This window comes from Pteropus medius, unplaced genomic scaffold (genome assembly GCF_902729225.1).
Source record: "Pteropus medius unplaced genomic scaffold, Ma_sr-lr_union100, whole genome shotgun sequence".
In the NCBI taxonomy this organism is placed as follows: domain Eukaryota; kingdom Metazoa; phylum Chordata; class Mammalia; order Chiroptera; family Pteropodidae; genus Pteropus; species Pteropus medius.
The window spans coordinates 415,068-440,789 of NW_024349802.1; the positions used below are offsets into that span (position 1 = coordinate 415,068).

Sequence of the window (25,722 nt, forward strand, 5' to 3'; positions counted from 1 at the left end):
CGGCCCCCCATCCCTTACCCCTGGTTCCCTGGAGAGCCGCGCACGCTGCGGGCAGTGGAGACGGAAGTCCCGTCCGCGGCCCCAAGCACTCGGCTGCAGCCAGGGAAGGAGGACCCAGCCGCGCAGGCAGGCCTGGGGTGGCTGGGGCGCCAGGCAGTGAATCCGGGTCTCTGTTTCCTAAGCGGTAAAAAAGGGCTGGGGTACCCGCTGCCCTGGCATGTCAGGAGCCGAAATACAGCTCCTGGAGCGAGGCGTCCCTCTTGCCTGGAGCCAGGGTCACCAGGACCCTTGGCGAGGGTAGCGCGCCCCTGGGAAACCCGCTGCTCCTGGCCTCTCCCAGAGAACCGTCCTGCGCTGCGGCCCAGGGTGGGCTCCAGAAGGCAGAGGAGGGGTCCAGAGCCCAGAGCCGCCCCGCTTCATCCCGCTTTTCCCACCCTGTCTGGCCCCGCCCCAAGACCAGAGCTCCAGCTTTGGCCACACGTGCCACTGCCTCCCATGAGCCCAGGGGGGCCCAAGTCCTGAGGGGAGGGTCCTCCCTGCGGCCGGCTCTAGGGGCGCACACACTCTGTTGTTTTCTCCGAGAAAGTGAGGCATGAGCGAGGTCGGGCGGGTCTCAGGCCGGGCGGACCCAGCGCGCTGGATGTTTGGGGCCTGGTTCCGCTGGGGTCAATAGCTCGGGGGGCAGCCCCGACTGAGGAAGCGAGGAGAGAAGCCACCATGCGCGGGGCCACACCGCACACTGAGCCTGGGTCAGCCAGGTGCACGCACTGCAAGGCGGGGCAGACGCCCCGTTCCTGCCCAGTCCTGCCAGTGGCTTTCCGCGCCCCTGTCCCGAGTAGGGTTTCACGGCGCCGAGCCCCGCCGCTGACCGCACAAAACGAAAACAGACCCCCTAGGGTCGCGGTGTGAGAGGACGCCGGGTCCCCGCACAGAGCCACAAGCGTCGCCTTCGTCCCTGCCACAGAAACCCTGGAGGCCAGGGGTGAAATGAGAGAGTCGTTTCGGACGGAAGGCGCGAGGCTGGAGAGAGGTCGGCCTGGTGCACACCGTCCTCCGCCCACCCCGGCCACGAAACGGCTGTCCGTCGGGCGTAGGGGTCACGGCTCCAAACGGGCAGCGAGTCATAGTAATATCCGCCACTGATTAATTACTGCGTGACACCACCCAAAAGCACGAGGGCGACACAGCCCAGCATTCACTCCGCGCCCGCTCTCCGCCGCGCTCCCATTCGAACCCCACAGCAAGTCTGCGGGGCAGAGGCTTCCTGCGTCCAGAGGCCACGGCGGGCCCCACCGGCGCGGCAAAGGCGGCGCTTCTGCCGGCTGCGCTTAGGGCGCGGTGCGCACCTGCATGGACGCCCTGCATGTGGCCCCGCGCGCCACGCGCTTCGGCGCTCTGAGCCTGCGAGGGTCTAGGTTCTCCCCGCAGGGGCTGCACTCACAGAGGGGCCCTGGGCGCGGTCGCGGGGCCCGAGTGGAAGCTCGGGGCTCAGGTTGCCTTCCCGGAACCGCGCTGCGACTTCGCGCCTGGGAAACGCCAGGCCCGGCACCCCCGGCCATCCCCGCGCTCTGACCAGGCAGAGGCCAGTCCCGCCGGCTGGGAAGGGACAGGAAACGGCCCGGCAGCGTGCACGGGTCGGCGGCCTCGCCTAGGCCCCTGGACAGTCTTAGCCACCACGTCAGCAGTTTGTCGGGGAGAGCAGGGCAGATGTGTGAGGCCCAACTCTGACCCCTCGGCCCCGGGACTCGCGTCTGACTTCCTCCGCCGGTCTGCACCCCTGAGAACATCCCCGAAATTGTTTGCGGTCCCCGCCCCCGACTTGAGCTGGAGGCGGCTGGGGAGCCGCGGGGCGGGGCAGGGCGCTGGCCGTTCACCCCGACGGCGCCGGCTGGGTCCCCACGCCCGCCCGCCCCGGGCGCGCCACGGAATGGGGCGCACGGAGGGAGCCGCATGTATCCTCAAATCTGCATTCTTTCAGCGATAAAATATGCTCTCGTATTTTTTCCTGATTTCCCATTAAAACCTTTGCCTAACTAAACTCCCATCCAACGGGATTTATTTCGTCCCGGGGGAGATAAATCGGGCAAATTTACAGCCCGGAAGGCACCTGCCGCGCTAATGGGCCCTTCATGGAGTGCGCGGCCGGCGGGGGCGCGCGGCGGGCGGGGTGCTGGCCAATGGCCGGGCCGCGGGCACCGGCAGCCAATCAGCGCACGCGCCGTGCCGGGGCCCCGCGGTTATCAGCGCGTCCGGCCCGCGCGGCGCCGCTCCGACCGGCCCCGGAGCCGCCGCCCGCGCCCGCCGTTCCCCGCCGCCGCCCGGCCCGGCCCGAGCCGCCCCGCGCGCGCCCGCCCTCCGGGGCCGTCGGCGCCCACCCGCGCCCCGCTGCAGCGGCGCCCGCCCGGGCCGCGCACGAACTTCCCGGGCCGGATGGGCGCCCGGGCCGGCGGCGGCGGCGCCCATGGACGCTAACCGCCCCGGCGCGTTCGTGCTGAGCAGCGCGCCGCTGGCCGCGCTGCACAACATGGCCGAGATGAAGACGTCGCTGTTCCCATACGCGCTGCAGGGCCCGACCGGCTTCAAGGCACCTGCGCTGGGCGGCCTGGGCGCGCAGCTGCCGCTTGGCACACCGCACGGCATCAGCGACATCCTGGGACGGCCCGTGGGCGCGGCGGGCGGCGGCCTCCTGGGCGGCCTGCCCCGTCTCAACGGGCTCGCCTCGTCTGCCGGGGTCTACTTCGGGCCCGCGGCCGCCGTGGCGCGCGGCTACCCCAAGCCGCTGGCCGAGCTGCCCGGGCGCCCGCCCATCTTCTGGCCCGGCGTGGTGCAGGGCTCGCCCTGGAGGGACCCGCGCCTGGCCGGCCCGGGTGAGTGGCGCGCGCGGGGGAGGCGCGGGGCGGGGCCGCGGGGCCGCGGGGCCGCGGGCCGCGCTCACCCGCGCTCCTCTGCAGCCCAGGCCGGCGGGGTCCTGGACAAGGACGGCAAGAAGAAGCACTCGCGGCCCACCTTCTCCGGCCAGCAGATCTTCGCGCTGGAGAAGACCTTCGAGCAGACCAAGTACCTGGCGGGCCCGGAGCGCGCGCGCCTCGCCTACTCGCTGGGCATGACCGAGAGCCAAGTCAAGGTGAGCCGAGCGGCCGCGGCGCCGGGCCGACCGCGCCCCGCGTCCTGCGAACAGCCCGCGAGCAGCCGGGGCCCGGCGGGCGCTGCGGCCCTGCGGCCGGGGCTGCGGGCGGGGGCCGAGGGGCTGGCCGCGCGGGGCGCCGCCTGATGTCACCCCCGCCCCCAGGTGTGGTTCCAGAACCGCCGGACCAAGTGGCGCAAGCGGCACGCGGCGGAGATGGCGTCGGCCAAGAAGAAGCAGGACTCGGACGCCGAGAAGCTGAAGGTGGGCGGCTCGGACGCGGAGGACGACGACGAGTACAACCGGCCCCTGGACCCCAACTCGGACGACGAGAAGATCACGCGGCTGCTCAAGAAGCACAAGCCCTCGAACTTGGCGCTGGTCAGCCCGTGCGGCGGCGGCGCGGGCGACGCCTTGTGAGGCCGCGCGGCCGGAGCGAGCGGGGTGGCGCGCGCCCGCCGGACGTGTACATATATTTTTACAGAATAAGTTATGAAGCGGCCCGGGCGGCGTCACTTTGTATCACCAATAAATTATTTAACACGCCCCGTCGGAGCCGCGGCTCCCGGCTGCGCCGCGTGGTTCTCCCTCTCGGGTCCCGGGCGCGGCGCCCTCCCGTCCGCTCTCCGGCCCGCTCCGTCCCCGGCGGGGCCCGCCCGAGGCGCGCGCGGCGGGTGCGGTGGGACCCGGCCCCGGGGCCGCGCGCCCCAGTGCAGAGAGTGCCCGGGGGCAGCGAAGGCCGCGAGGAGCCGGGACGCGCCGGGCGCCGGCAGGTGAGACGCGGGGCCGGTGAGGGCCCCTTCCCGGGGCTGCGGGCTCAGGCGGCGGGAGTTGGGGGCGGATTGAAGCACGTTCGGGGGCCGGGAGGGCGGGCGAACCGCAGCCCCGCTCCGTCCCGCGCGGCGCGGCAGCTGGGAATGCGCTCTCCGCAGCCCGGGCTCTTCTCGCGGGCTTGGGGTCCGGCCGCTCCCTGGCTCCTCGCCCGCCACTCTACAGTTGTTTCATCAGTAGAAAGCGCCGTTCGGCAAACGGGGCGAAGAGAAGCCCGAACGCCGCGGGCGGGGCAGCCGCCGTCCCCGCCTCCCGCGCGCTTCGCGCACCCCCGGCCTCCCTGAATGCCCGCCGCCCGGCGCGGCGCTGACCTGGGCCGAAGCCTCCGCCGCGCGGGTCCCCTCACCGCGCGTGCCCCAAGGGCTGGCCCGTGGCCACCACCCCAGTCGTGTCCCGGTTAACGAGCCCATGGTCTGAGCCAGACGTGTCATCTGAATGGGCACGTGTGGTTTTAGTTTTAAAAATTAAGTATAAATGATAATACTACTGTAAGCGTGCCCTTGGGTGGCGGCTTTGAAAACATTAAAACTAAAAAGCTCAAGTTTTGGGTTTTCTTTTTTTTTTTTTGCCACATGGCTGTACCATCCATTAAAAACAAAACCACCCCAGACATTTCGTTGGAACCACTGCCTGGTGCTCTCTTTAAGGGGGCAGTACGAAAATTTATTTTATTTCTGAGACAACTATTCTCTCAGCTCAATTAAGAGCGAAGGAACGTCCAGTTTTAAAGCGTTGAGGGGAGCTGTGCGCGCACAGCCTCATTGAGAATGCTGCGGGTGAGCCCCCCCCACGGCACTGAAAACGCCCACCGTTATTTTTCTGCTCTTAATGGCTGAGTTTTGTGAGTAGGGAAGCTCGGATCCCTAATGAGCCTGATCTGGAATAGCCCACACAGGGGCACAGTCCTGTCACTTAGCATTTCAAAGGGGCTGGGACACCGGAAGGGAGAAAAACAAAGCCAAGGCAGAACTGTTTTCACCACGATCAATTTTATTGCTTAGGAACTGGAGCGGTCATCTCTTACGGCCTCCGCAGTGCCCACCCGCTGAAGCCCCGAGAGGCAGAGTCGCCGGAGGCCCCCCAGAGGGAGCAAGAGCGGAGTGGCCGCAACGCTGACCCCGACGGTGCTGTGCGGAGCAGGTGCGGCCAGCCGACGCCCAGTCCTCACTCGGTAGTGATTCACCACACGCGGGCGTCTAGCTGCCCGAGGCCTTTCTCCCAGCCCGGGAGTTCTGTAGTGTTCGAAAGCGAGTCAATAAAACATACGCTTGTGCTTCATCCACAGGCTTCGCCGGCGCCGCGTCATGCTGTACTTAGTGCTAGGAAGGTTGGCGGCGGGGTTATGACACGGTGTCTGCAGCTGAGCAACCGAAGACGTGTACGGCTGTTTCTCTTAATGTTTTTACGTGCAGCCCGTGTTAAAAGCAGTTTCTAGTGGAAGCAGACTAGGCTATGTTTATTTCTCCCATGATATTATTGTTTATGTAGAATACTTGGCACCATAGAACAGTAACAAAAGACAGACAAAACGGTTTACAAAATTCTTAAAAGGTACACCCAAGCTAGCTATACACTTCACACGCAGTTCTTAACATCACGCAGCAGGAAGAGGAGGCGCCGACGGCGAGCTTGGTGGCCGTCCGGGCCCCTGTGCCCGCGGCGCACGGCCAGCCCACGTCGCTCACTCCGCAGGCTGCTGTGCGATGTGCATGGAGCTAGCGAGACTCCAGCATACCTGCCGACGTGACACTCGAGCATTCATACTGGAAAGTAGATTTAGCATAAGTTTTGGTAAGATTTATAAATTATTTTAAAAAGTATATATTTATATATATATATAGAGAGATATAAAAATGGAAAGCAGTTGCAGTGTGATTCAAAAGCCATGTCACATGGCAGGAGAGCAGAGAACACGGAGGGGAGTGGAGGGCCGGGCAGGAGCCCCCTGGGTCGGCCCGGGGCTGCCCGCCGCCACCCGGCACACTGCCCGCTGGCAGAGGGACCTGGACATCTGTGGGGGGCTCTTCCACGCCGCCGCCGACTAAGATGGAAAACCGTGAATCTAAATACAGAGTCTCTTTGCTGTCTATTAGAGTTTTGGCAACAGGATGTGACTTATTAAAAAAAAAACCACAACACGACGTGTGTACTTAATGTCACGTGGACAGACGAGACGGTGAGGTATGTGACGCACCTCCGGCCGGCCGGGGCTGCAGCGCGGTGTGGGGCCCCGGCCGGCGGCGGTGCCGCTGCGGCTGCTGCGCGTGGACGGGGTGGGCCGCGACCTTCTGCGCCGGGGCTACAGGCAGGGCTCCCGCGGGGTCCTCTCCTGTCGCTGGCATCTCCTCCCTGCCGTGGGATCAGCGGTTGGTTAAAGGGACACACACACCGGGAAAGCTCAGAAAAGGTGAACTCAAGGGAAGGAGTCATATTTACCACCACGTCACTGCACGACACAACACTTGTGCACATGTGCGTGAGCTTTACCTGCCCCGGGCGCCACGCGGAAGGCCAGGAACACGGGCTGCAGCGGGAGAAGAGGCGCGTCAGAGCCCGGGCGGCATGCGGGCGACACCCGCCTCGCTCCCACGGGGCCGTCTGAGGCTCGCGGGGAGCCGGTGGCCAGCGAGGGACAGGGGCGCGTTCCCCGTAGCCACTGAACCTGCTGAGTGTGGAGCGAGCCAGGCTGGGCGGCCAGAGGCAAAGCACCTCTGCGTTTTGTGAAGAGGAATTAACCACATCAAAACAATCGTGCAGCCGGATTCACTGACGGCTGAGTGTGCCCCAACAATGGGGGCAGGCACGGGGCCCGGCCTGGTCTGCTCCCCGTGTCACCAGCGGGGACCTGTGTCCTAGGACAACGTGCCCAGTGCGCTGGCCCATCGGACTTGACGGTGGGAAAGCGTGGACGTCTTTAACTTGGCCCAGGGAACACCATCTGTCCTGCTGGCGAGGACGGTGGGGCCGTCGCGCCTATGGGTTAGGCCCCTGACCACCCGCCACCACCTAGACCGCCGGGTGTGAGGACACAGACACGTCACACGCACACTCGAGAAGCAGGCTACAGAGATCATCAGCTGTAGACGGGTTGTCATCGTACAAATAGTAAAGTGCACGTTTCATTCCATGGTGACGAGTACTTCCTTCCGCCTTACTTTCTACCTACGTACCGTCCCATGTGTTGTCAGAATTAGATAAAAACAGACAGCTTGCCCGCTTCCGTGAGGCCAGCCCGCCCCGCCGCCCCCAGGCCCAGCCGGGCTACGTCACCTTGTGGTCTCCCATGCAGACGTTGGGCCCGATGTGGTCGTAGGTGACAACCTTCTCCTCGCTCTCCGACTGGGAAAAGCAAACGGAGGGAATGGTGTGAGAGGCAGGGACGGTGGGGTTTCTTCAGGGAGAGGGGACAGTTCTCGCGAGAGCCACCCACCAGCCACCCTGCCCACCTCCCTGCCCACCTCCCATGCCACTGGCCCCTAGAGGGTGTGGCCAGCCGACAGAGGGTCCCAGTAGTCCGGCCAGCACCTGGGCGCCTTGGCCCCTGGCTCTTCCAGCCACCAGGGCTCCAGCCTCTGGAAGGCTGGTGTTGAGGGACTCGGGGTGCTGGCCCCTCAAGCTCTCCTCTGGCAGGCACCCCAGCTCGCCCCGTACCAGCTGCTTGCCCAGGCCCCAGAGTCCCATTGCCCAGAGCTCAGTGAGAACAGACGCCACTGAACCCCACACCCCACCCGCACCAGCGCACAGCGTGCGGGCCGGGCGGCCGCCCTCGTTCCCGTGCGATGGTGACGGGTCCGCTCCCGGCAGTCAGTCAGCTGCAGCCGGGCCAGAACGTCTGAGGCTGTGAAGTCGAAGCTGAATTATCTGTGATGCAGTAGGAAGCCTGAGGTCAGATGTGCTGTCCAGTGTGGTCGCCTGCCCCGTGCGTGAGCACCACCCACCCTCACACCGCGACGCCGCGGCTGCGGAAGTGGGCACATCCATCAAGTGCGCGTGGTAATTCACTGAGGCAGCATAAAATTGCGGGTTTCCAACTGCGTGATCTCGAGATGGATAAGCCAGCAGCCGCGGGCGTGCACAGCTCGCTGAGCGCCCGTCACCATCACCGTCACCGGCGTCACCGTGCCCGCAGGCAGCGCCGCGCCCGCCGCCTTTGGTGATTCCGGGCGGGGAAGCAGACGGAACGTGACGGCCAGGAAACGGAGCGTGGCATGATGGATGAGGCTGGGCGGCTGCCCGCGCTGCTGCCTGCGTCCCACAGGGGAGGGACGCAGGGCCCGGCTCCGCCCCCGCCCCCACCAGGTCTGCGGCACCAAGCCTCGGTCCCCACACCGGACAGCCTGGGAGGCTGCCTCACGCCTGAGCCCCGGGCCGTGCAGCGTGGTGCGGGCTCGGCCGCCCTCTCTCCCCGTCCGAAGCAGTCAGGTCTCGGAACATTTATTGTAAAACGCACGTTTTGGGGGCTTGGACGTTTTCCTGGTAGGTGATGCCTGTCTCTGCCCTGGACCCCGAGGCCCCTAGAGGTGCCCGTTCTGCCGGCAACCTGTGCTCAGCTTGCCTCACGGGCTCGGAGCCGGCAGGCGTGGGCGGGAGCAGGCCCTGCCCGCAGGCCGGGGAGGACCGTCCAAGCTCCCAGCTGCCCGCCCGGCAGGGGAGCCTCCTGCAGACCCAGAGGCCCTGCTTGGGGCCCCTCCATTCCAGGCGGGGCAGGCCTCTTCCCCAGGGCTCAGGGATGAGCAGCAAGGGCCAGAACCCCACGAAAAAGGCCAGCGGCTCCAGGGGCCTGCTGAGCGGGGTGGGGTGTGTGGGGGGCAGGGCACGGTGTGTCCACAGGGCAGCAGCGGCAGCTCTGCCCCCTGCCGGGGACCCCTCGAGCCCCAGTGGGTAGGAGCCCAGGGTCTGGCCTAGGAGCACAGACGGGACTCCCTTCAGGGAGCGACTGGACCTAGAGCTGCTGAGCTGAGCCCGGGGGTGGCCTAGGCGGGGTCACCTCTTGCCACCGCTGCCACGTGACACCCAGAGGACCATCTGCTCCAAGCGCCAAGCATCAGGCCGCTGCCCCGATGAATCGATGCACTTCGTTATTGTATTTTTTCAAGATTATATTGATTGGTTTGACAAAACCAATTCAGATATTCTTTTGAAAACACTCCTTTTGTGTTAAAAGGTGGGAATTGAAAGTCCCAGGAAAATCGAGAGGCTCCAGGAAAGCTGAGGATCCCCCACATCCCAGGCAGTTCCCTCGTGAATGTCACCCACTCGCTCTCAGCGGCCCGGGTGTGGGCCTGGCCGGCTGCGGCCTGAGTGACCGCACGCATCTGCGTGGGGCTTGCTCCCCAGGGCGTGGCCGGCCTGCGGTCTGTGAACCTGGTGGCCATCTGCACATGGTGCTCCGACATCGGGTGCTCACAGGGTCCCCGACGCCTGGCTCCACCCGCAGCCCCCTCAGCCTGAGCCCTGGACCAGACACGGCGCGGGCTCCGTCACAGGGCGAGGTGGGTGCGCCCTTGGGGTCAACAGAGAGATGGGTCCCCCGGGGCTTCGCCTCCTGGGCCTGGCGTGCTGTGTCCCTCGGCATGGCCGGTCCTAGGCGGCCTATCACTTACCCTCAGAACCAGCTCCTTGGCGGACAGGGACATGAGGACGCGGTCACACCACGCCGGGCACCGCGTGTTCATGTACTGCTGGCCCTGGCTGGCGTCTTCGCTGTACGGGTAGCTGAGGGGACAGGACACAGGTGGTCAGCGCTGCCCGCTCCAGCCCCTCCCCTGCCCCCCGCCAGGAGGGCTGTGCCCCGGGGATGGCCAGGGCCACCCAAGGAGAGGCTACATGTACAGAAGTTTCCGGAACATAAAGTCAAACTCACAAATCCTTTAAAGAAACGGGATCATCTAGCGAACTCTGGTTTTAGTTTGGGACACAATCTGAAGTACAGTGAAAACCACCCACAGCACCCTGTGGCTGCCGTTCCCGGCCCCTCACGTCCCCCCTGCCCACAGCTCCCGCCTGTTTCGGGGTCCTGGCTCCAGGCTCTGCACGGGCCGGTGGGCTCAGCCTGCACCCAACACCGCGAGCCACTCCCAGGGGCCGTGTCGGAGGGGGCTGCATGGAGGCCTTGGCAAGTGAAGCTGCCTGGGGATGCCGGGCCCTGGAGAGAGCCTCAGGGGACCTCAGAAGGTCCCCACCGCATGCTGAGTCTGTGGGGACCCTGCACAGCCTTCGACAGTCGTTTCTCTCCGTGAAGGCCTAACGTGCCTCTGCGGGCAACCCCAACACGTGGCAGACAGCGCCTCCCTCTCTGCCGCTTCCTGCCTCGGCCGGGAGGCTGCGACCGGCTCTCTGGGCTGTTCTGTCAGGCGCCCGGCACCTCCCATCTCCCTGCTCTGTGGCCCTGAAACCCGTGTCACCCTGTGCCTGACCCGCCCGACGTGTGGTCAGGACTCACCCCTGGCACTTCCGCCAGACGCAGAAGTTCTGGCTCACCAGAGGGGCCCCCGCTCCTCTCGCCTGCCGGAGGGCCCCCCGCTCCTCCTGCCCGCCAGAAGGCCCCCCCACTTCCGCCAGAACCCTGGTGGTGACCCCAATGCCACACAAGGAATTTCTGCTTCACTTGAAGGAAAACCCAAAGCAGCAAACGAGGTGACGGTCAGCACCCACGTCGTCCCCACGGACACCAGCCGCGTGAGAGGCGAGAACCCGGCGCCCACAGGCTTCGCAGCTTCCCGTGGCCGTGTCTGTGAAGCAAAGGCCACACCCGCTGGGACCGAGTCCGCCTGGCGGGCTCCCGCAGTGGGACCCACAGGTTTTCCCGTCGACAAAGGACAATGTGCTGGGTCACTCTGGGACAACACCCCTGGCCGGGGGCAAAGGTCGGGTCAGAAGGTCCTGCGGGCTCTGAGCCGACGCCAGCTGGTCTTTGCAGGTTGTGCGGGAGTGGGCGGGTTTTTGCTACGAAGAGGCCAAAGGTGACGTGACCCGGACGCCCGCCCCTCCCACACTGGCTTCCCCGCCGTGGGCCAGCGCTGTCCGGCGGCCCCGTGACTCAGGCGCTTCCTGCCGGCCCCAGAGACCCTCGCTGCGCGTGGCGGTGTGAGGCGGCTCCCCGGCCCCACTGTGCTTCGAGGGGCTTCAGACGCGGGGCAGGTGGGTGGCCACGTGTGGCCCCACGGGAGTTGGGGATGGCCCGGCTCGGTGGGGGGCAGGGCTGACCCCGCGTCTGAGAGCACCTCCACCGGCTGCACCCAGACTTCGTCTCCTCCCAGAGAACCCAGGTCTGGGCCCCCGAGGCGGCCGTGACACTCCCATCCCCCAGGGCAGAGGCTCGGTGCCACCCCCGGGTCCTGGCCTGCATGGCACACAGAAGCCACTTCTAAGTCCCTCCGTGGAGCTGCGAGCGCTGGGTGAGTCTCCGCTGTGCCATAGGCCGGGGCCTGAGCAGTCGTCACTGTTACCACTGGGCCAACGGCTCCAGTGATGAGAAGCAGAAAGTCTGGCGGTGACCGCACCCCCCACAGCTCGGCGACCCCCCACCCCCACCCGGGACCGGGCCGGGAGCCTGGGGGGGCCTGTCCTTCGGAGTGCGTGGCTCTGCCCGCAGCAGGCGCGACTGGGGCGGGCTCCCTGGGGGCCGACGCAGTGGACGTGGCGCTTGCTGTGCACGCTTATCTAAAAGCAGGGCGGGGACAACGGCCAGGCTGCCCCACGGTGCCCGCGGGTGAAGGGCCGTGTGATAACGCTAACAATCGCGCCCCTGTCCTCCAGGCCACTTCCGGCCTGTCCCCCAGCTACCTCAGGATGTGGGCAGCGGCCCCTTTGCTGTGGCCGAGGGGCTGGGAAGGCAGGTGGTGTCACGGGGGCCACTGTGCTGGCCCGGCCAGCTGAGCAGGCGGGGGGGGGGTTGTCCCCGAGGGACGCGCAGGGTGGTGGGGTGCGGGCCTCCCTGGACCGGCCACCAGGCACGGGTCCACAGCTGCTGAAGGGTGCGGACAGAGAAGGGACACAGCCCTGTCCTCTCCTGGCAAGGTGGCACCTGTCCCCGAATCACAGCCCTGCTCAGTGACACACACGGCGCGGCGGGGGCGCCCTGGTGAGTCACGGGGCGCGGAGCGGGCGCGTGCACACCCTGCACGGCAAGGCAGGGGCACCCTGGTGAGTCATGGGGTGCAGAGCGGGCGCGTGCACACCCTGCTGTCACCGGAGCCGCCCGGGGCCGCGCACGCGGCAGCCTCCAGTCCTTGTTTTCAAAGTCACCAGCTGGAACCAAAAGTCCCAGAAAAAAGACACAAAACTGAAACCACAGAAGGAGGACTGGCCGAGGACGGTGGCAACGGGGGCCCAGGGCAGACGCCAACGCCCTCTGTCCCCACGGCCGGTGTTCAGGGCCCCGAGCACCTGGGCGGGCCACGTCCACGGGGCGCAGGGACCGGGCGGGTGGCGGCCTCCCTGTCCCCTGGGCAGCCAGCGTGATGAGTGACGCTGACGCCCCAGCCACGGGGTCGGGGTCCCCGGGGCTCAGTGGGACCCGAGGGCGGCACGGAGGACGCCCGCCACAGACCGCGCCGTGGCCACGCCTGGCGGTGAAGCCCCGAGTCTCCACGGGACATGGTTTCTGCTGGACGGACAGACCGACCGCGGCTCAGACTCGGGCACAGACGGGCGTTTCCTCCAGATGGACGACTGGCCTGGCCAAGGGCATCAGCCGGTGGTTGTCGCCGACGATGGAGGTCAAGCTTTCAGGCACAGACGAGGATTTTCGAGAACTCGTGTTCACTCCGTGAGCCCGACGGCCTCCACCGCTAACAGAGCCATGTGACACTGAGGGGCGCGCACCGACGTCTGGGGCATCGGCACAGCTCGGCGACTCGGGGTTCCCGAAGGGTCTGTGTGGAGTCGCCGGTCACGCAGTGGCCCTCCCCGGGGAAAGACGCCCGTCACACTGTGCTCTCAGGCCCTCAGGCGGCGTCCCGCCCCAGCGGGCACAGTCCGAGAGGGACAAACGACATCCGAGAGGGCTGCCGGCCTCCTAGGCCTCACTGCCACCCGGGACAGCCCAGGGCTGAGCGGACGCAGACGAGGTCTGGCTGTCACCACTGGCCGGACGATAAGGAAATTCTCTTAAAGGCGCAAAGTGATTTCCCGCAAGTTACTTCACGCTGGGAAACAGCTCTTTTCCGTACAAACGTTATCTGTGCTAACATACAACAGCTTGTCGCTGTTGTTTAAAAGTGAATTAATAAACACTGTGAGTCAGGGTGACTTAACAGGCGTCGTGGGTGCGCACAGCCTGTCGGGGCCCTGAGGGCAGGGGTCCTGGGGCCGACTGGGCGCCGTCTGCCTTCCAGGAGTCACCCTGAGGAGTCGGCGGGCCGCCTGGCGGTGGACGCAGCTCGTCTCCCTTGTAAGCGGGAGGCCTGGCCACAATGACACAGTAGACGGCTGTCACCTCCGACAGACACAGGAAGGACACGCTGGTCGGCAACGAACAGGGGCCGGAGGCCGTGGGAGCAAAGGCGCAGCCAAGCCCAGGGGCCTGGCCCACTGCTCACACGGTCCGGTGTGTTGGCAAGAGGGGTGCCTGTCTCTGAGGTGGGCGGCTTCTTGGGGACTAGGAGGCCTCTGGCCACAGGGAAGGGGCTCTGAAAGGGCCGTCCTGGTGCCCCGTGGGGGGGTGGCCGGCAGCAGGGTCTGGGCATGCTGCCTGTCCGTCCCTCGCAGGGCACAGGCTCCTGCGGTCCACTCCGGGCCAACCTGCCGCGGGGGCGGGTGGGGCTCTGGCAGAGTGCTCTGCTTCTTGACTGCCACCAGGCCACCTTCGCGGGGTCCCCAATGAATGGGCTACACGGGGCTGTTGAGAACGGAGGCGAAGGCTCTGTGAGCGTCTGAAACGGCAGCGCTTTCTCTCGCGAGAGGGGATGGCGTGACCGCGACCCATCCGCAGCACCGTCTGGCCCGTCCTCCACGGGCAGCAAATGGCTCCACTGAGGGAAACCTCCCAGGCGCTCACTGCGCCGTCCGCTCGGGAACCGTCTCCGGCGACTGTCGCCAGGTGGGTGGGGGGGCCGCCCCGCCCTGTCTGGCTCCGGCAGCGGTGTGCCCGGCACGGGGGCCACGTCCCGCTCCGCGACGCTGGGGGTGGCCTGGGCCGGCCACCGGGAGCGCACGTTCCCCAGGACAGGGCCCGAGGCACACGGCCAGTCGGCACATGTGCACCCCGAGTGACCGGACGAAGCTCAGAGGCTCTGGAGTGGGGCCCAGGGAGCCGAGGCCTGGCTTCCCGACGCTCGCGTGGTCCGCGTGACGACTGAAGCCACCCGCAAGGTCATGTGTGACAGCAAGGTGGCCCGTGCCCCACGAGCTCCTCTTCACGGCCTTCTAGAAAGTGCTGGAAGCCTGGCAGGGTGGGGAGCACAAACACGTCCCGACGCTGAGGGCCACCTCAGCTGACGAGACGTCCTGACCAATGCTGAGGGCCGCCCTGGCTGACGAGACACAGCCTGATGTGGGGGGCCTGTCCTCCCAGGGCGGTGGCCCTGCCCGAGCCCAGCAGAAGTGGGGTGTGCGGGTGGGCGGCTCCTGGCACTGGTATCCACGGCCTCACTGAGGCGGGGTCTCCGTGGGGTCTCTGGGCACACCTGCTGCCTGGCCTCAGACCCCAGCGCAGGGCCCGGCCCCCGGAAACTGGTGGGTGCCCCCGGGTTGCCCTGCAGTTTCCTGCTCTGGGCCTGGCACAGAGCGATGGAATTGTGCAGCCTCTCCCGCAGGGTGGCCTGGCGCCCTGGCGAGGACAGGAAGGAGCCTGTAGGGGACAGGACACCAACCTTCCGGAAGGTTCCCACAACTCAGCCTGAGGTGCCCCCTCACACAGGACAGCCCATGTCCACGTTGCCGCCCCCCCATGCAGAGCCCTTGGGGCCCCCCACTCCAAGAGAGGATATGGGGGAAAGCAGGTCATGAGTCCCCACTGTGGCGGTGATAGGCTGCCTAATGCGCGGTGCCCGGCTAGTTACACCACCCCTGCCCACACAACACACCCCCACAGATCGCTGGCATTCACCCCCACCTTGACTCCCACATACATATGTGGCCATGCACACCTCCACGCATGTGTGCACCCACACGTACCACTTACTCAGTGGAGGCGTTGCACGTCCTCATGCACACACACCTCCCACACGCACATACCCCATGTTTACACCGTGCACACGCACACCCTGTGCACACACGCAAACCATGCCCATGCAGTACACACCATGACACACACACGGGCCCATAGGCACCCACACCCTCAGAGCCACACAAGACACATGCACACACTCACACACCCACACACTGCACGTGTATATACAACCACGCATGCACGTCTCAATTCTGTACACACACGTATGCCCCACCATGTGTGCACACTCAAAGCCATGCACACATATCCACACACACACATCCATGCACACGTGGACACTATGCACACATGCAGACCTCTGGACTGTACATACACACACGCAACTGCCTACAACACACCCTGCACACACACGCTGCACCTGTGCGTGTACACGTGCACCTAATGTGCACACTCACACCCAAGTGAGACCACACAGAACACACGCGAGTGAACACATGCACACAGCTCTTAGTACACACACCCGCGGTACACACGCGCACGTGAAGGGGAGACGTGCACACCCACACGCACGTCACGCCTGAGACCGCTTGTTCCACGGCAGAGTCAGAGACACACCGAGTCAGCGCTGAAAGCACAAGGCCCGCCCCGCGCTCCCCACGCCCCACTGCGCGCCCCACGCCCCACTGCGCGCCCCACACCCCACTGCGCGCCCCTGGCCCCCGCTGCTCTGCGGACCCCACGCGGTGACCCGGGGGTGCCGGGCATGGTGGTCACAGCAGGGTCTTCACGATACTGGTCAGGCCAAAGCGTGGGAGGACAGCAGGTGTGACCTGGGCAGTGGGGGTGAAGGGACGGGGTGATTGAGCTCACACGCAGGGGTGATGGCCTCAGCAGGTGTGGCACCACAGGCTACTGTGTGGCTCGGTTGAGTCTGGCCTCTAATGTGAAAGCCGGTGGCTCAGTGTGGGACACTTAGACCCTCCTCCTCTCCACGTGATCATCTCGGAAAGCTTCGGACACGATTTCCAAAGTGAAGCGAAAACGTCTGCAAACTAAACTGACCGCCAACTGGAGCCCGCCGGCCACCGCCCCTGCTCCTGGGCGCCAGCAGCCCTGACAGCTCGGCCATGAGGGGCCACGAGTCAGGCAGGCCCCGGGGCCAGGACACTCCCTGCCTTAAGGGCACTGTCATCTGGCAAAGTCTCTCTTGCCATGTCACATGGGACATTCACAGATTCTGTGACGAGGGTGCGGACATCTCTGGGGGCCGTCCTACCACATGAACCAACGAAACCCCATGGAGATTCATGCTGGGCAGGTCTGTCCCAAGCCCATGTTGCTGGCGGCCTCCCCAGGTGGCCTGGGAGGTGGCAGGTGACCACCAGGTCAACAGCCAGGGGCTGACGCTCCTCCCACTGGGCACCAGAGCCCTCCCCCATCTGGGCGGGTTTTAGGGGCCAAGTCAGCCGCCTGCCCAAGGTGGCCTGAGCTTCTTTCTCCAGCCACCCAGGGGCCGCCAGCCAGGGACCAAACGGCCATAGCCGTGACGGCTGACTTCTAGCACGCCAGACGGCAGTGCCACGTGTGGAAGGGCAGGCTTCTCTGCTGCCCCGTGTTGATGGTGGGCTTGTCCCTTGTCCCCCGGGCACTGACCACAAGGCCCTGTGGGCTCTGGCCAGGTCCTGCCTGCATCTTCTGTGTCCTTGCCTGGGTGACTGTCATGGGTACACGGATGCCAGCATGGCGCACAGGGGTCCCCAGGGGCTGCGGCCTGGCCCGTGGAGCCTGCTTGGCTGGCTCGGTGACGCTGAGGACAATGTCTGTGAGTGCCCAGGAGGGACGTCTGAGACCTCCGCTCAAGCACCACCGAAGCAGCCTGACAAACCCCCAGGGACCCCTCAGAGCTCCCGTGTACCAGGACGTACACGTCTCACGTTTTACCATGCACGTAAGTGCTTCAGAGCCGTGAGGGACACAAGCCCATCACCCTGGACGGCGCTGGCTGCTGAGGCCGCCTGCTGGTCCAGCACGGCTGGCTCGCTCTCTGGTGGGCATCCATACCTGGGCCTGCGCACTGGCCTGGTGGCCCGAGGGCTGAGGGACCCACAGTCCCTGCTTCTCTGGCCCCTGAAATCCCGCTGTTGGTCTGGGTGCTGACACTGAGCTCAGGACTGGACCCCGAGGGGCGCGGGCCCACGAGGGCAGGTTGGCCCACGGCAGCAATGGCGGCCCTTCCAGCCTGTGCATGTCCAGCTGCTGAAATGTGGCTCGGGAAGGGAGGGGACCCCACAGAGCCCGAGGCCACGGGGCTCGAGCACGGTCCGGACACGGAGCAGACCCACGGCCTCAGGCGTGTGGCCTGGCACCGGCTCCGGGGTCCCCAGCGGGCCCAGCCCACTTCCACCGAGGGAGCTGAGCGGGGCGGTAGGGAGGAGCCGTGGGACGGGCGCTTTGTCCCCAGAATGCCCAGCACGGCCTCCTCGGTGCCTGCGCCTGCCCCTGCCCCCAGGCTGGTCGGAGGGAGCCAGCACGGCTGCTGCAGACTCTGAGATTCTAGAAACGTCTGAGGAAAACACAGCGAGAGCCCAAATGGAAACGGAACCAAACCCACTCAGACCCTCCACTGCGGCAGGCCCCGCAGTCCCAGAAAGACCCGGATCAGAGCTGCCTCTGTGGGCCCAGCTCGCGGATCTGCGGGGGCAGCACCACCCGCTGCTCGCAGGCCGGGAGGCAGCGGGGGGTCAGCACAGCCGTGCCGGCCACAGGGAGGGAACAGTTACCTGCTCGTGCAGCACGCAGTGCTCCTTACCTGGGAGGGAACGAGATGTCCAGTTCGTAGAGTCTGTCCTTAAAGACAGACAGCTCTTTGTCAAATTCGAGGAGCTGAAGGAGAGAGAAACACGATGTCACTGGTCCGCCTCTCGGGACCCCGAGGTCCCCGGGGCACGGTGGTCTGTGCCAGGGCCCGGTGACTCCTGGGGACACGCCCTGCACTTTCGCCACCCCCCGGGGCGCTGCCCAGCCGAGTCCCGGGGGGCCTGGGAGCCCAAGGCTGCCACGGTGCTGGGACCGCACTGCCGACTAGCCATACGGGCCACCTTGCTCTGCTGGAACCTCGTAGTGCAGCAGACACGGCAGGCATGGTGTCGCTCAGCAGCGCCGTCACCCTAAGGTGGGGACCTGAGGAGGGGACATCGCCTCTGTTGTGTCCAAACTGAGAGTAGGCAGTGCTGGCCTCGCATAGGAGGCCTCACGGCCCGCAGCACATGGCGCCCGGGAGGGGAGGGAGCACCCCGGCGTCTAGCCCGGTCGTGTGCGATGAGCTGTCCACACACACACCCTCGGGCGATCATTAATCAGGCCCCCTCACGGCTGGGCGGAGCATGGCGGGGGGCAGGGGCCCCTCCGAAGCCCCACCGTGTCCTCTCTGCTCCCTGCACCTCATCCATCACCCCCGAAGCGAGCGGCCAGTAGGCTGCGCCCCGCTTCCCGCCGCTCCAGGCCAGCGGCCACGGGCGGGTCCCTGGAGGCGGTGGGAAGGAGACGGCTGAGACCCCCAGGAGCTGGCGCGGGCGTCTGGGCGTGGGGAGGGTGGACTGAAGCTCCCGCGGCTTCCACAGGCAGCTGCCCATTCTGATGTCGCAGATGCCGAGACCCCGGTCACGGGGAGCCTCACACCTCGGGCTCGGGACCGGGGGCTGGAGGCCTGGACTCCAGAGGACTCCGAGGGCCACACCAGCTGGGGAGAAATGTCGGCGGAAACTCGCTGGCTCAGGCGCACAGGGTGGGGGAGAGGGACTGGGCGGCGTGGCTCTCAGAGCACCACGCCCCCGCGTGGGGACACGCTGGCTCCCCTGCTGGAGGGCTCTGGAAAGTTCTGGCGGGCCCCTCGGCGGGCTGGGTGGAGGGGAAGCCGCCAAGGGGAGGTGGACGTGGGGTCTGCACAGTCTCGCACTCACACGGGTCTGTTTACAATTGTGTGTTTACGAGCGTGTGCACACACACTGCGGGCACGCACACACGCACACGGGCTGCAAGCGCCTACCCTATCCCGCCTTCCCCGATCGGGCACAGCCGGGCAGGCGTTGACGTGGTCAGCGGAGGGGCCACCTGTGAGGGCCCCCAGCCATCCAGCCAGGCTGCAGACGGAACCCCCCACCACCCTGCAGACGGACCCACAGGTGCCTGGGACGGTCAGGCGGCGAGACCCGTGTGCACCCTCCAGAGTCGGCGGAAACTTTAATTTCTCCCCAGTTTAACTCGGACTCTCGGAGAAGAAAGGAAACGCGCCAGACGGTGCCGCGGACCCGGCCGTCCGCACGCAGCTGCTCCGCGGAGGACGTCGCACGGCGTCCCGGCTCCCGCGCAGCCACACGGCTCGCGGTCCGAGGCAGAGCCGCTTCCCGCGCCCTGGCTGCGTCCCTGGCGGGCGAGCGGGCGGTGCGCACGGCCCCGTCGGGCCATCGGCGTGGCCCTCGCCTCAGTCTCTTACTTTTGTGTCCCGCTGTTTCCCTGGGACGCGTCCTGCTCAGGACCCCACGCCGCAGCGTGTGCTCTGCAGGGACTCGTGTGGCAATGGCCATGGCCGTCACCACGCGCGCCCGAGATCTCTACGTTTCAATCTGCCGTTTTTTTTTTTCAGGGTGTGGTATTTATTTACATTCCTGCTTCCTCTGTTTCAAACGTTTTGTAATTTATAACAACTTTTCAGCCTGGTGATCTGCACTTGGGACGGTGAGCCCGTGAGCCCGTGCTTGGGGACGTTCCCTGCAGGCGTGTTTCCGGGCGTGACGGCGAAGATGGGGCGCGTCCCCAGGAGACTGCTGTCAGGATCCAGAGCAGACGAGGAGACAGCTCCGGACACGCCAGCGCTCAGGGCACGAGGCGTTGGGGCGATGCTCAGTTCTTTCGCTGACACCGTGAAGGACGAACGCTCAGAACCGCCATGGCTACCTCACCCGCACACGGCACAAAGCGCAGGAACGAACCCAGAGTGTTGGCCGGAGCTGCCGCTGTCCCGGGCACTCAGACAGCCGGGACGCCCCGCCATGGGTGACAGGCCTGCCAGCAGCCCGCCCCGGAGTGACTCGGAGGACACTGTGGGGCCCCTCCTGCTCACTGCGTGCTGCTCACAACCTGTGACCTGCCAGCTTGTTCCATCACCCGAGCAGCCTGCTCCTGAGCTGCTGCCGTTTGCAGACGCGCAGAGACCAGTTCTGGGACCCTCAGGGCTGGGCCCAGACCGAGCCCTTCAATTCCGCGTGCACAAGGCGGCCCGCTGGACCCCGCATCCCCCACACCCCACGGCGGCTGGACCCTGTGTCCCCCACACCCCACAGCCCCTGGGAGAGCCCATGACACCATGTGTGCACACACGCACGACACACGCGTGCTCACGTCTGGTTGGTTTTAGTTTTCCGACTGAGGCAAGGAGCCGTGAACCAGAGTGACCGCGAGCCCACCGGCTGCCCTCGCTCTGTGCTGCAAGTCTCACCGCCAACAGCTTATGGCTGCGGCTCCCAGGTCCCCGCGACCAGCTCTGGGGACACCATGAGGGGACTGGAGGGCGAGCAGACTGCAAGCAACGCTGCCTGTGTGCGCGTGGGCACGGGTGCCCCGGGCACATGAGTACACGTGTCTGTGGCCGATTTCCTCTGCCGCCAACCGAGCACGGTTTTAATTCGGCTCCAGTGAGACCTGCGAAGTGCTCAGAACCTGCGTGGAGCAAGCTCATGCGGGCGCCGGCCACCGCGGGGCCGCCAAGGGCTGGTGGGGACTTCCTGACCAGAAAGTGCACACTGACGCGCACGCGCGTGTGCACACATGCTCCCACTGGCACAGCCCTTGGCCGGAAACTCTGGGGCCTTCGCGCACGAGGCGGCTCACATTCCCAGCCCTGGGTGCGCCGGCTGTCAGCTTTGAGGGCGTCTCGCCGCTGCCCCATTCGTGAAGGGTGCGAAGTAGAAATAGCAGCAAATATCTGGTTTGGAGTGAGCTAGAATCTTCCGGCTGCTAACACGGTAGTGGAGCCGACAAGGGGGGCCGCAGACCTCTGGCGTCTCAGTCTCAGCCGCTGTGCGTCTCCCCCACCCCCCGTCCAGTGCCTGTGGCCCGTCCACGCCCTGTCCCGACGCGTGCGCCTACAGGGCCCGTGCCCGTGGGTTTGCCGACTTGGCCGTGAGGTGACACGGAGCTTCTCCGACACGTGCGCTCACTAAACCCCGGCCACGTGTCGTGTGCTGGGCGCTGTGCTGGACACGCTGCCCAAGGCCGTGGGCAGCACAGCCTGCTCTTTGCCCTCCGGGACCTTCCAGCTGCGGGGGCAGAGGTTAACTGCACGTCCGCACACAGAGGCAAACCTGTGCAGCGACAGCAGCCCGCACGCCGCAGAGCTGGCTCGCGGACCCGGAGCTGCCCGTCAGACCTGGGCCTGGCTGCCCGGGGCTGACCTGTCCCTGCCGTCTGGCTCTGGCCGGTCAGCGAGACCCCCCTGTGAGAATCTGTCCGCACCGCATGGTCCACAAACCGACCAGGGCGGAAGCACCGCCCCGCGCCCGACTTGGAGTGAGATGTTTCTCATTAGGAATTATGTTGCAGTTCTGTTGAAATGATAATTTGTATCTCTTTGAGATTTTTCACAAACATGATAACCAATTTCGCATGTATCTTAAACATTCTTCCTGATTACAAAGTGAAAAACAGCGCGGGGCGTGTGTGGACGGTGATGAAGTGTCAGGAGCTGTCCAGCTGCATGCATTCCACGGCTGCCGCAGACACCACGCTGATAAAGAAAAAGGGCCCAGAAAATCGATGCGCCCTGAGCTGGAGCAGCTGCTAAACACACAGAAAACATCTCCATCCAACGGGCTGTGCTCCGTGGAAACTCCCAGGCCGGCCGGGACAGCCAAGGAGAATTTAATCTCTCCAAATCCTCACCAGGGCACTCCATCCTGCCGCCTGACAGCCACACTTATAATTAATTATACAATTTCGATGGGAATATCGACTAAACAAAGCTATAAATCATAGAAAAAGTCAATAGGCATGGACACGTTCAATCATGTCCCGGCCAGTGATTACTACTCTTAAAACACAATGATTATTTTCAGAAGCCAGCTCGAATTAAATTTCTGTCAGGCGGGTACAAGCCCGGTGGTTGATGGAGGGTGCCATGGGTCTGGGGGCCGCGTCCGGGCGGGCACACCCGTCCTGCGGGTGGCGGCTTGTTCCAGTGGCCGCGGTGACGCATGTGTCACCGTGAAGGCGGGGTGGTCTCAGACCACTCATCTTGACCCCGGGTAGGCCAGACAACCCGTGTCCGGAGTGTGACTGACGTGCAGGCTGACCCCTCGACGTGCCGCGGGGCCTGTGCTGGGGTCCAGTGTGAGCCCACGGGGTCCTGGAGTGGCTGCCGCCACACGCGCTGCCATGGGGGCACGGCAGGGCCGTCCACGGTGTCCTCTGCCCGCGACTTCCGAATCGCCACAGTGGGCGCGTGGGAATCTGCTCCCTCCCTCAGCTGCATCTTTCCCACCTGAGAATCGAATTCCATTCTCCTGAACATGCAAACTAACCTTCCTCAGTCAGAGAAAAACAATTTCCTAAATAAATGCAGAAACGAGGACCGTTACTTCCGACAGTGACGGCGCTGGTCATTTTCCGTGGTCGTCACGCGCCCTCTGTCTAAACGCCGACTTTGGGCCCATGCACGGCCTCGCTCCCCATTCCGAGAACGGGGCCTCCTGGGCCCTTGAACACACTGCCGCTCAAGCCTGCCTCCCCCTCGGCCGGCGGAGCCTCCTTGCTCTTTCCAGAGTGTTCTGGCCCCTCGGCTGCCCCAGCCCACCCGCCACGTCCACTGTCCTGTCCTCCTCCCAGGGTGCCTCTGCTGCTTCTCACCTGTGGCCTCACAGTCCCCAGCTGTGAGGCGACACCTGTGTGCTGGGGGCCCTCAGGCCCACCCCTGCCAGCCCCTCCCAGCTCAGACGGCCGACCGGCTGCCCAAGCACAGGACGGGACAGGACGGCCCGGCAGGTCTCTGGGCCTCGCCCCTGCGGCACAGCCTCTCGCGTCCTGTGCTCGAAACTGCCCTGGGGCATCTTCCTCTGCCCCAGTGCCCAGGCCCTGCTAGGTGTGAGCGCTGCGGGGTCACAGGCAGGTGCTGGGGAGCAGGTGGGCTCAGGGTGTTTGGCGGGCCTGGGGAGGAGGGCAGGGCTCCCGCCTCATCCTCGGCCAGCAGGCAAAGTGGGCAGGTGACAAGTCCTTGGCCGGGCTCTAGGCTGGGGTGGACCGAGGGGCAGGGGCCAGAGACTCTGGGTCCAGGAGCTGCCTGGCGTGACAGGTGAGGGAGGCCCGGTGGCAGAGCCCGTGGCAAGATGCTGCTCGACTTCTGGCAGTGACCGCAGTGACCACAGTGACCGCAGGGCAGGGCCCGGCGGCCCCCAGGCGCGTGGCCGGGACTCACCGCAGTGCTGCCCTCTCGGAACACGCCCTGGTCGGGGTAGTCGAAGAGCTTCTTCTCCAGCTGCAGCATGACCTGCGGGCAACAGGGCCGTGGGCGTGGGGCGGAGCGGACACCGGCAGCTCACACATGGGCCCGTGTCCTGCGCACGTCCCCACCCGCCTGCCGTGTGTCCCCGCCCCCTGCCGCGTGTCCCCGCCCCCTGCCGCGTGTCCCTGGAGCGTGTCCCCGCCCCCTGCTGCGTGTCCCTGCCGCGCGTCCCCACCGCGTGCCGTGCTCACCCTCCGGTCGTTGTCCGACTCGCGGAAGATCAGCTTCACGACCTCGTTGGTGTCGGCGGCTCGGACCGTCTGCATCGTGGCCTTCGTGCAGAGCGTCTGGGGAAAGGCGGGAGGGACTCAGTTGCGGGAGGGTCCCCGCCCGCCCTCCCCTCACCCGTCTGCACTCCCCGCTGAGGGCGTCAGAGCCGGCCCTGGGGGCGGGGGTCACATCCGGGCTCATGGGCTGCAAGCTGACCCGTGAGGCCCAAAGGCAGGCCCGGCCCGGGCTAGTGTCTGGACAAGGGGTCCTGGCCCCGTCCACCTGGGCCGCCCTGGCTCTGGTTGGGCTCTGACCCAGGGAGGTTGAGGAGCGTCTACTGAGAACAGCTGAGTGCAGGAGGGGAGGGACAGCAAAGTCACAACCTGTCTCATGGTGTCCCCGCCCCATGGATGGGCTGACGGTGGCCCAGGGTACACAGAAGGTGACAAAGGGCTGGGGCAGCCTGAGGAGCAGAGAGGCCACACTGGGTTCAGGGCACCAGCCACCTGAGGGAGGGGGCAACCTGCTGGGCAGTGGGGGGACAGGGAAGAGGGTGCTCTGTCCCCCCTGAGGGACACGCAGCACAGCTGTGGTGCTGTCAGGCTGGGGTTCGCAAGATCGGGCCACCACAGACTGTCTAAAAACCAAGTTAAAAGCAGGCTAGTTTACAAAATCCTCTGTTCTTAGCCCAGTGGTAGGCGGTGGGGGGGCATGCAGACCACACTCGGCCACCAGCCCTTTCCCCAGGAGCCTTGATGTGGCTTGGAGCACGACATAGCGATGGGCGGGGACAGGGCAGGCGGAGATGGAGGCTCCAGAGGGGCCGTCACACGCTCCAGCTCCCAGTGCTGACGGGTGGGGACGGCCGCTCTCCTGATGAGATGTCACCGCAGCCCCTTTACCACAGAGGGGCTGCTGGGTCTGACCAGGAGGCCGCCACGGGACTGTGGCTCGCATGGAAACTACGCCTCAGTGAAGCTGCTTTTTAAAAAAGGGGCTAGACGGTGCTCACTCAGAAAGAGACAGCAACAACAGAACCACCAATTCCGACTGTTTGCAAAGCCTCCCTCCCCGGAAGGGCCTGGTGCGCCTTCCATGGGGTACGGTGGGGGGAAGGGCTCAGGGGTGGGCAGAAGGACAGGCCAGGGGCTCCAAGCAGAACCTGGATCGGCGCATCTCCTGCTGCAGGCCCCTCGGAGGCTGGGGACGCAGACCCCCCGGGGTTGTGGGGGACGAGGGACGTGCACCGGCCAGCACGGGGCGGGAGCTGGCCTTGGCCCCAAACGCACTGCAGCACGGCCCCTTCGCAGCTCAGCAGGTCAGCCCCCAAAGTGGCTTTTGGACTCATGTGTCACAAATCAGTCTGGCAGCCTTCAATTGCAAGGATTAGAGCAAGCAGGGGTTCGATGCGAGGGCCACCCTGCCCCCTGCTTCCTGAGGTCAGCCCCATCCAGATGCTAATGAGCTTAAGGGGCTTAGGCAACTCCCTGAATGGGGCAGGCCATCGGCCATTGAGGCCACCCCGGGAAGCGATTCAGTGAATTCAAGGGTCTTCCTCCAAAGGCATCTGCTGGAAACTTTTTAAAAAGTTGCTTTATCTGGCCACTCCGGGCGTTCGCAGGGGACAAGCAGGGGACAAACATCAGACCCGGCACACAGGGGCCGCCCCAGCCTTGGCCCCGGTCCACCCGCCTGCTCCCTGCACAGTGGGTTCTGAAGAGGTGACGAGGCCGCCCCACAGCCCCCCCCCCCGCCCCGGCCCATGGTCGCCCCGAGCCCACTCACGGGGAGACAGCAGGCCGCCTCTCCACCCGCCGCCCAAGGGAGGGGCTCTCTCTACTGAAAGGAGAGAAAAGGACCCAAAATGCCACTTCAGATCAGCAGCGGCAGCGG

General features: G+C 65.7%; 2 protein-coding genes across 7 annotated transcripts in view; one reads left to right on the forward strand and one right to left on the reverse strand.

Annotated features, from left to right (window-relative positions):
• Window positions 1-2,379: 2,379 nt before the first annotated feature.
• Window positions 2,380-5,239, forward strand: LOC120581224 (homeobox protein Nkx-6.2). Of its 2 annotated transcripts, none has more exons than XM_039835963.1 (4): window positions 2,380-2,867; window positions 2,952-3,124; window positions 3,290-3,505; window positions 4,957-5,239. In XM_039835963.1, exons 1-4 carry the CDS (start codon window positions 2,462-2,464, stop codon window positions 5,002-5,004), a joined length of 843 nt encoding a protein of 280 aa, XP_039691897.1. In that variant the 5' UTR covers window positions 2,380-2,461; the 3' UTR covers window positions 5,005-5,239. The 2 variants fall into 2 exon arrangements, with proteins under 2 accessions (XP_039691897.1, XP_039691898.1); XM_039835964.1 differs by having other exon boundaries at window positions 2,381-2,867; window positions 3,290-3,897; window positions 4,957-5,233.
• INPP5A (inositol polyphosphate-5-phosphatase A) overlaps window positions 4,926-25,722 on the reverse strand; it is a 138,801-nt gene continuing 118,004 nt past the window's right edge. Inside the window, exons 9-15 of one of the 5 annotated variants that reach the window (XM_039835960.1) lie at window positions 23,811-23,906; window positions 23,533-23,604; window positions 17,878-17,951; window positions 9,559-9,670; window positions 7,226-7,294; window positions 6,443-6,479; window positions 6,106-6,301 (exon numbers count right to left, since the gene is read on the reverse strand). In XM_039835960.1, the coding sequence (XP_039691894.1) occupies window positions 6,255-6,301; window positions 6,443-6,479; window positions 7,226-7,294; window positions 9,559-9,670; window positions 17,878-17,951; window positions 23,533-23,604; window positions 23,811-23,906 (507 nt within the window). In that variant the 3' untranslated portion in view covers window positions 6,106-6,254. Of the gene's footprint in view, window positions 6,305-6,391; window positions 6,480-7,225; window positions 7,295-9,558; window positions 9,671-17,877; window positions 17,952-23,532; window positions 23,605-23,810; window positions 23,907-25,722 lie in introns of all 5 variants that reach the window. The other 4 variants (XM_039835959.1, XM_039835961.1, XM_039835962.1 and 1 more) reach the window with 4 other exon arrangements.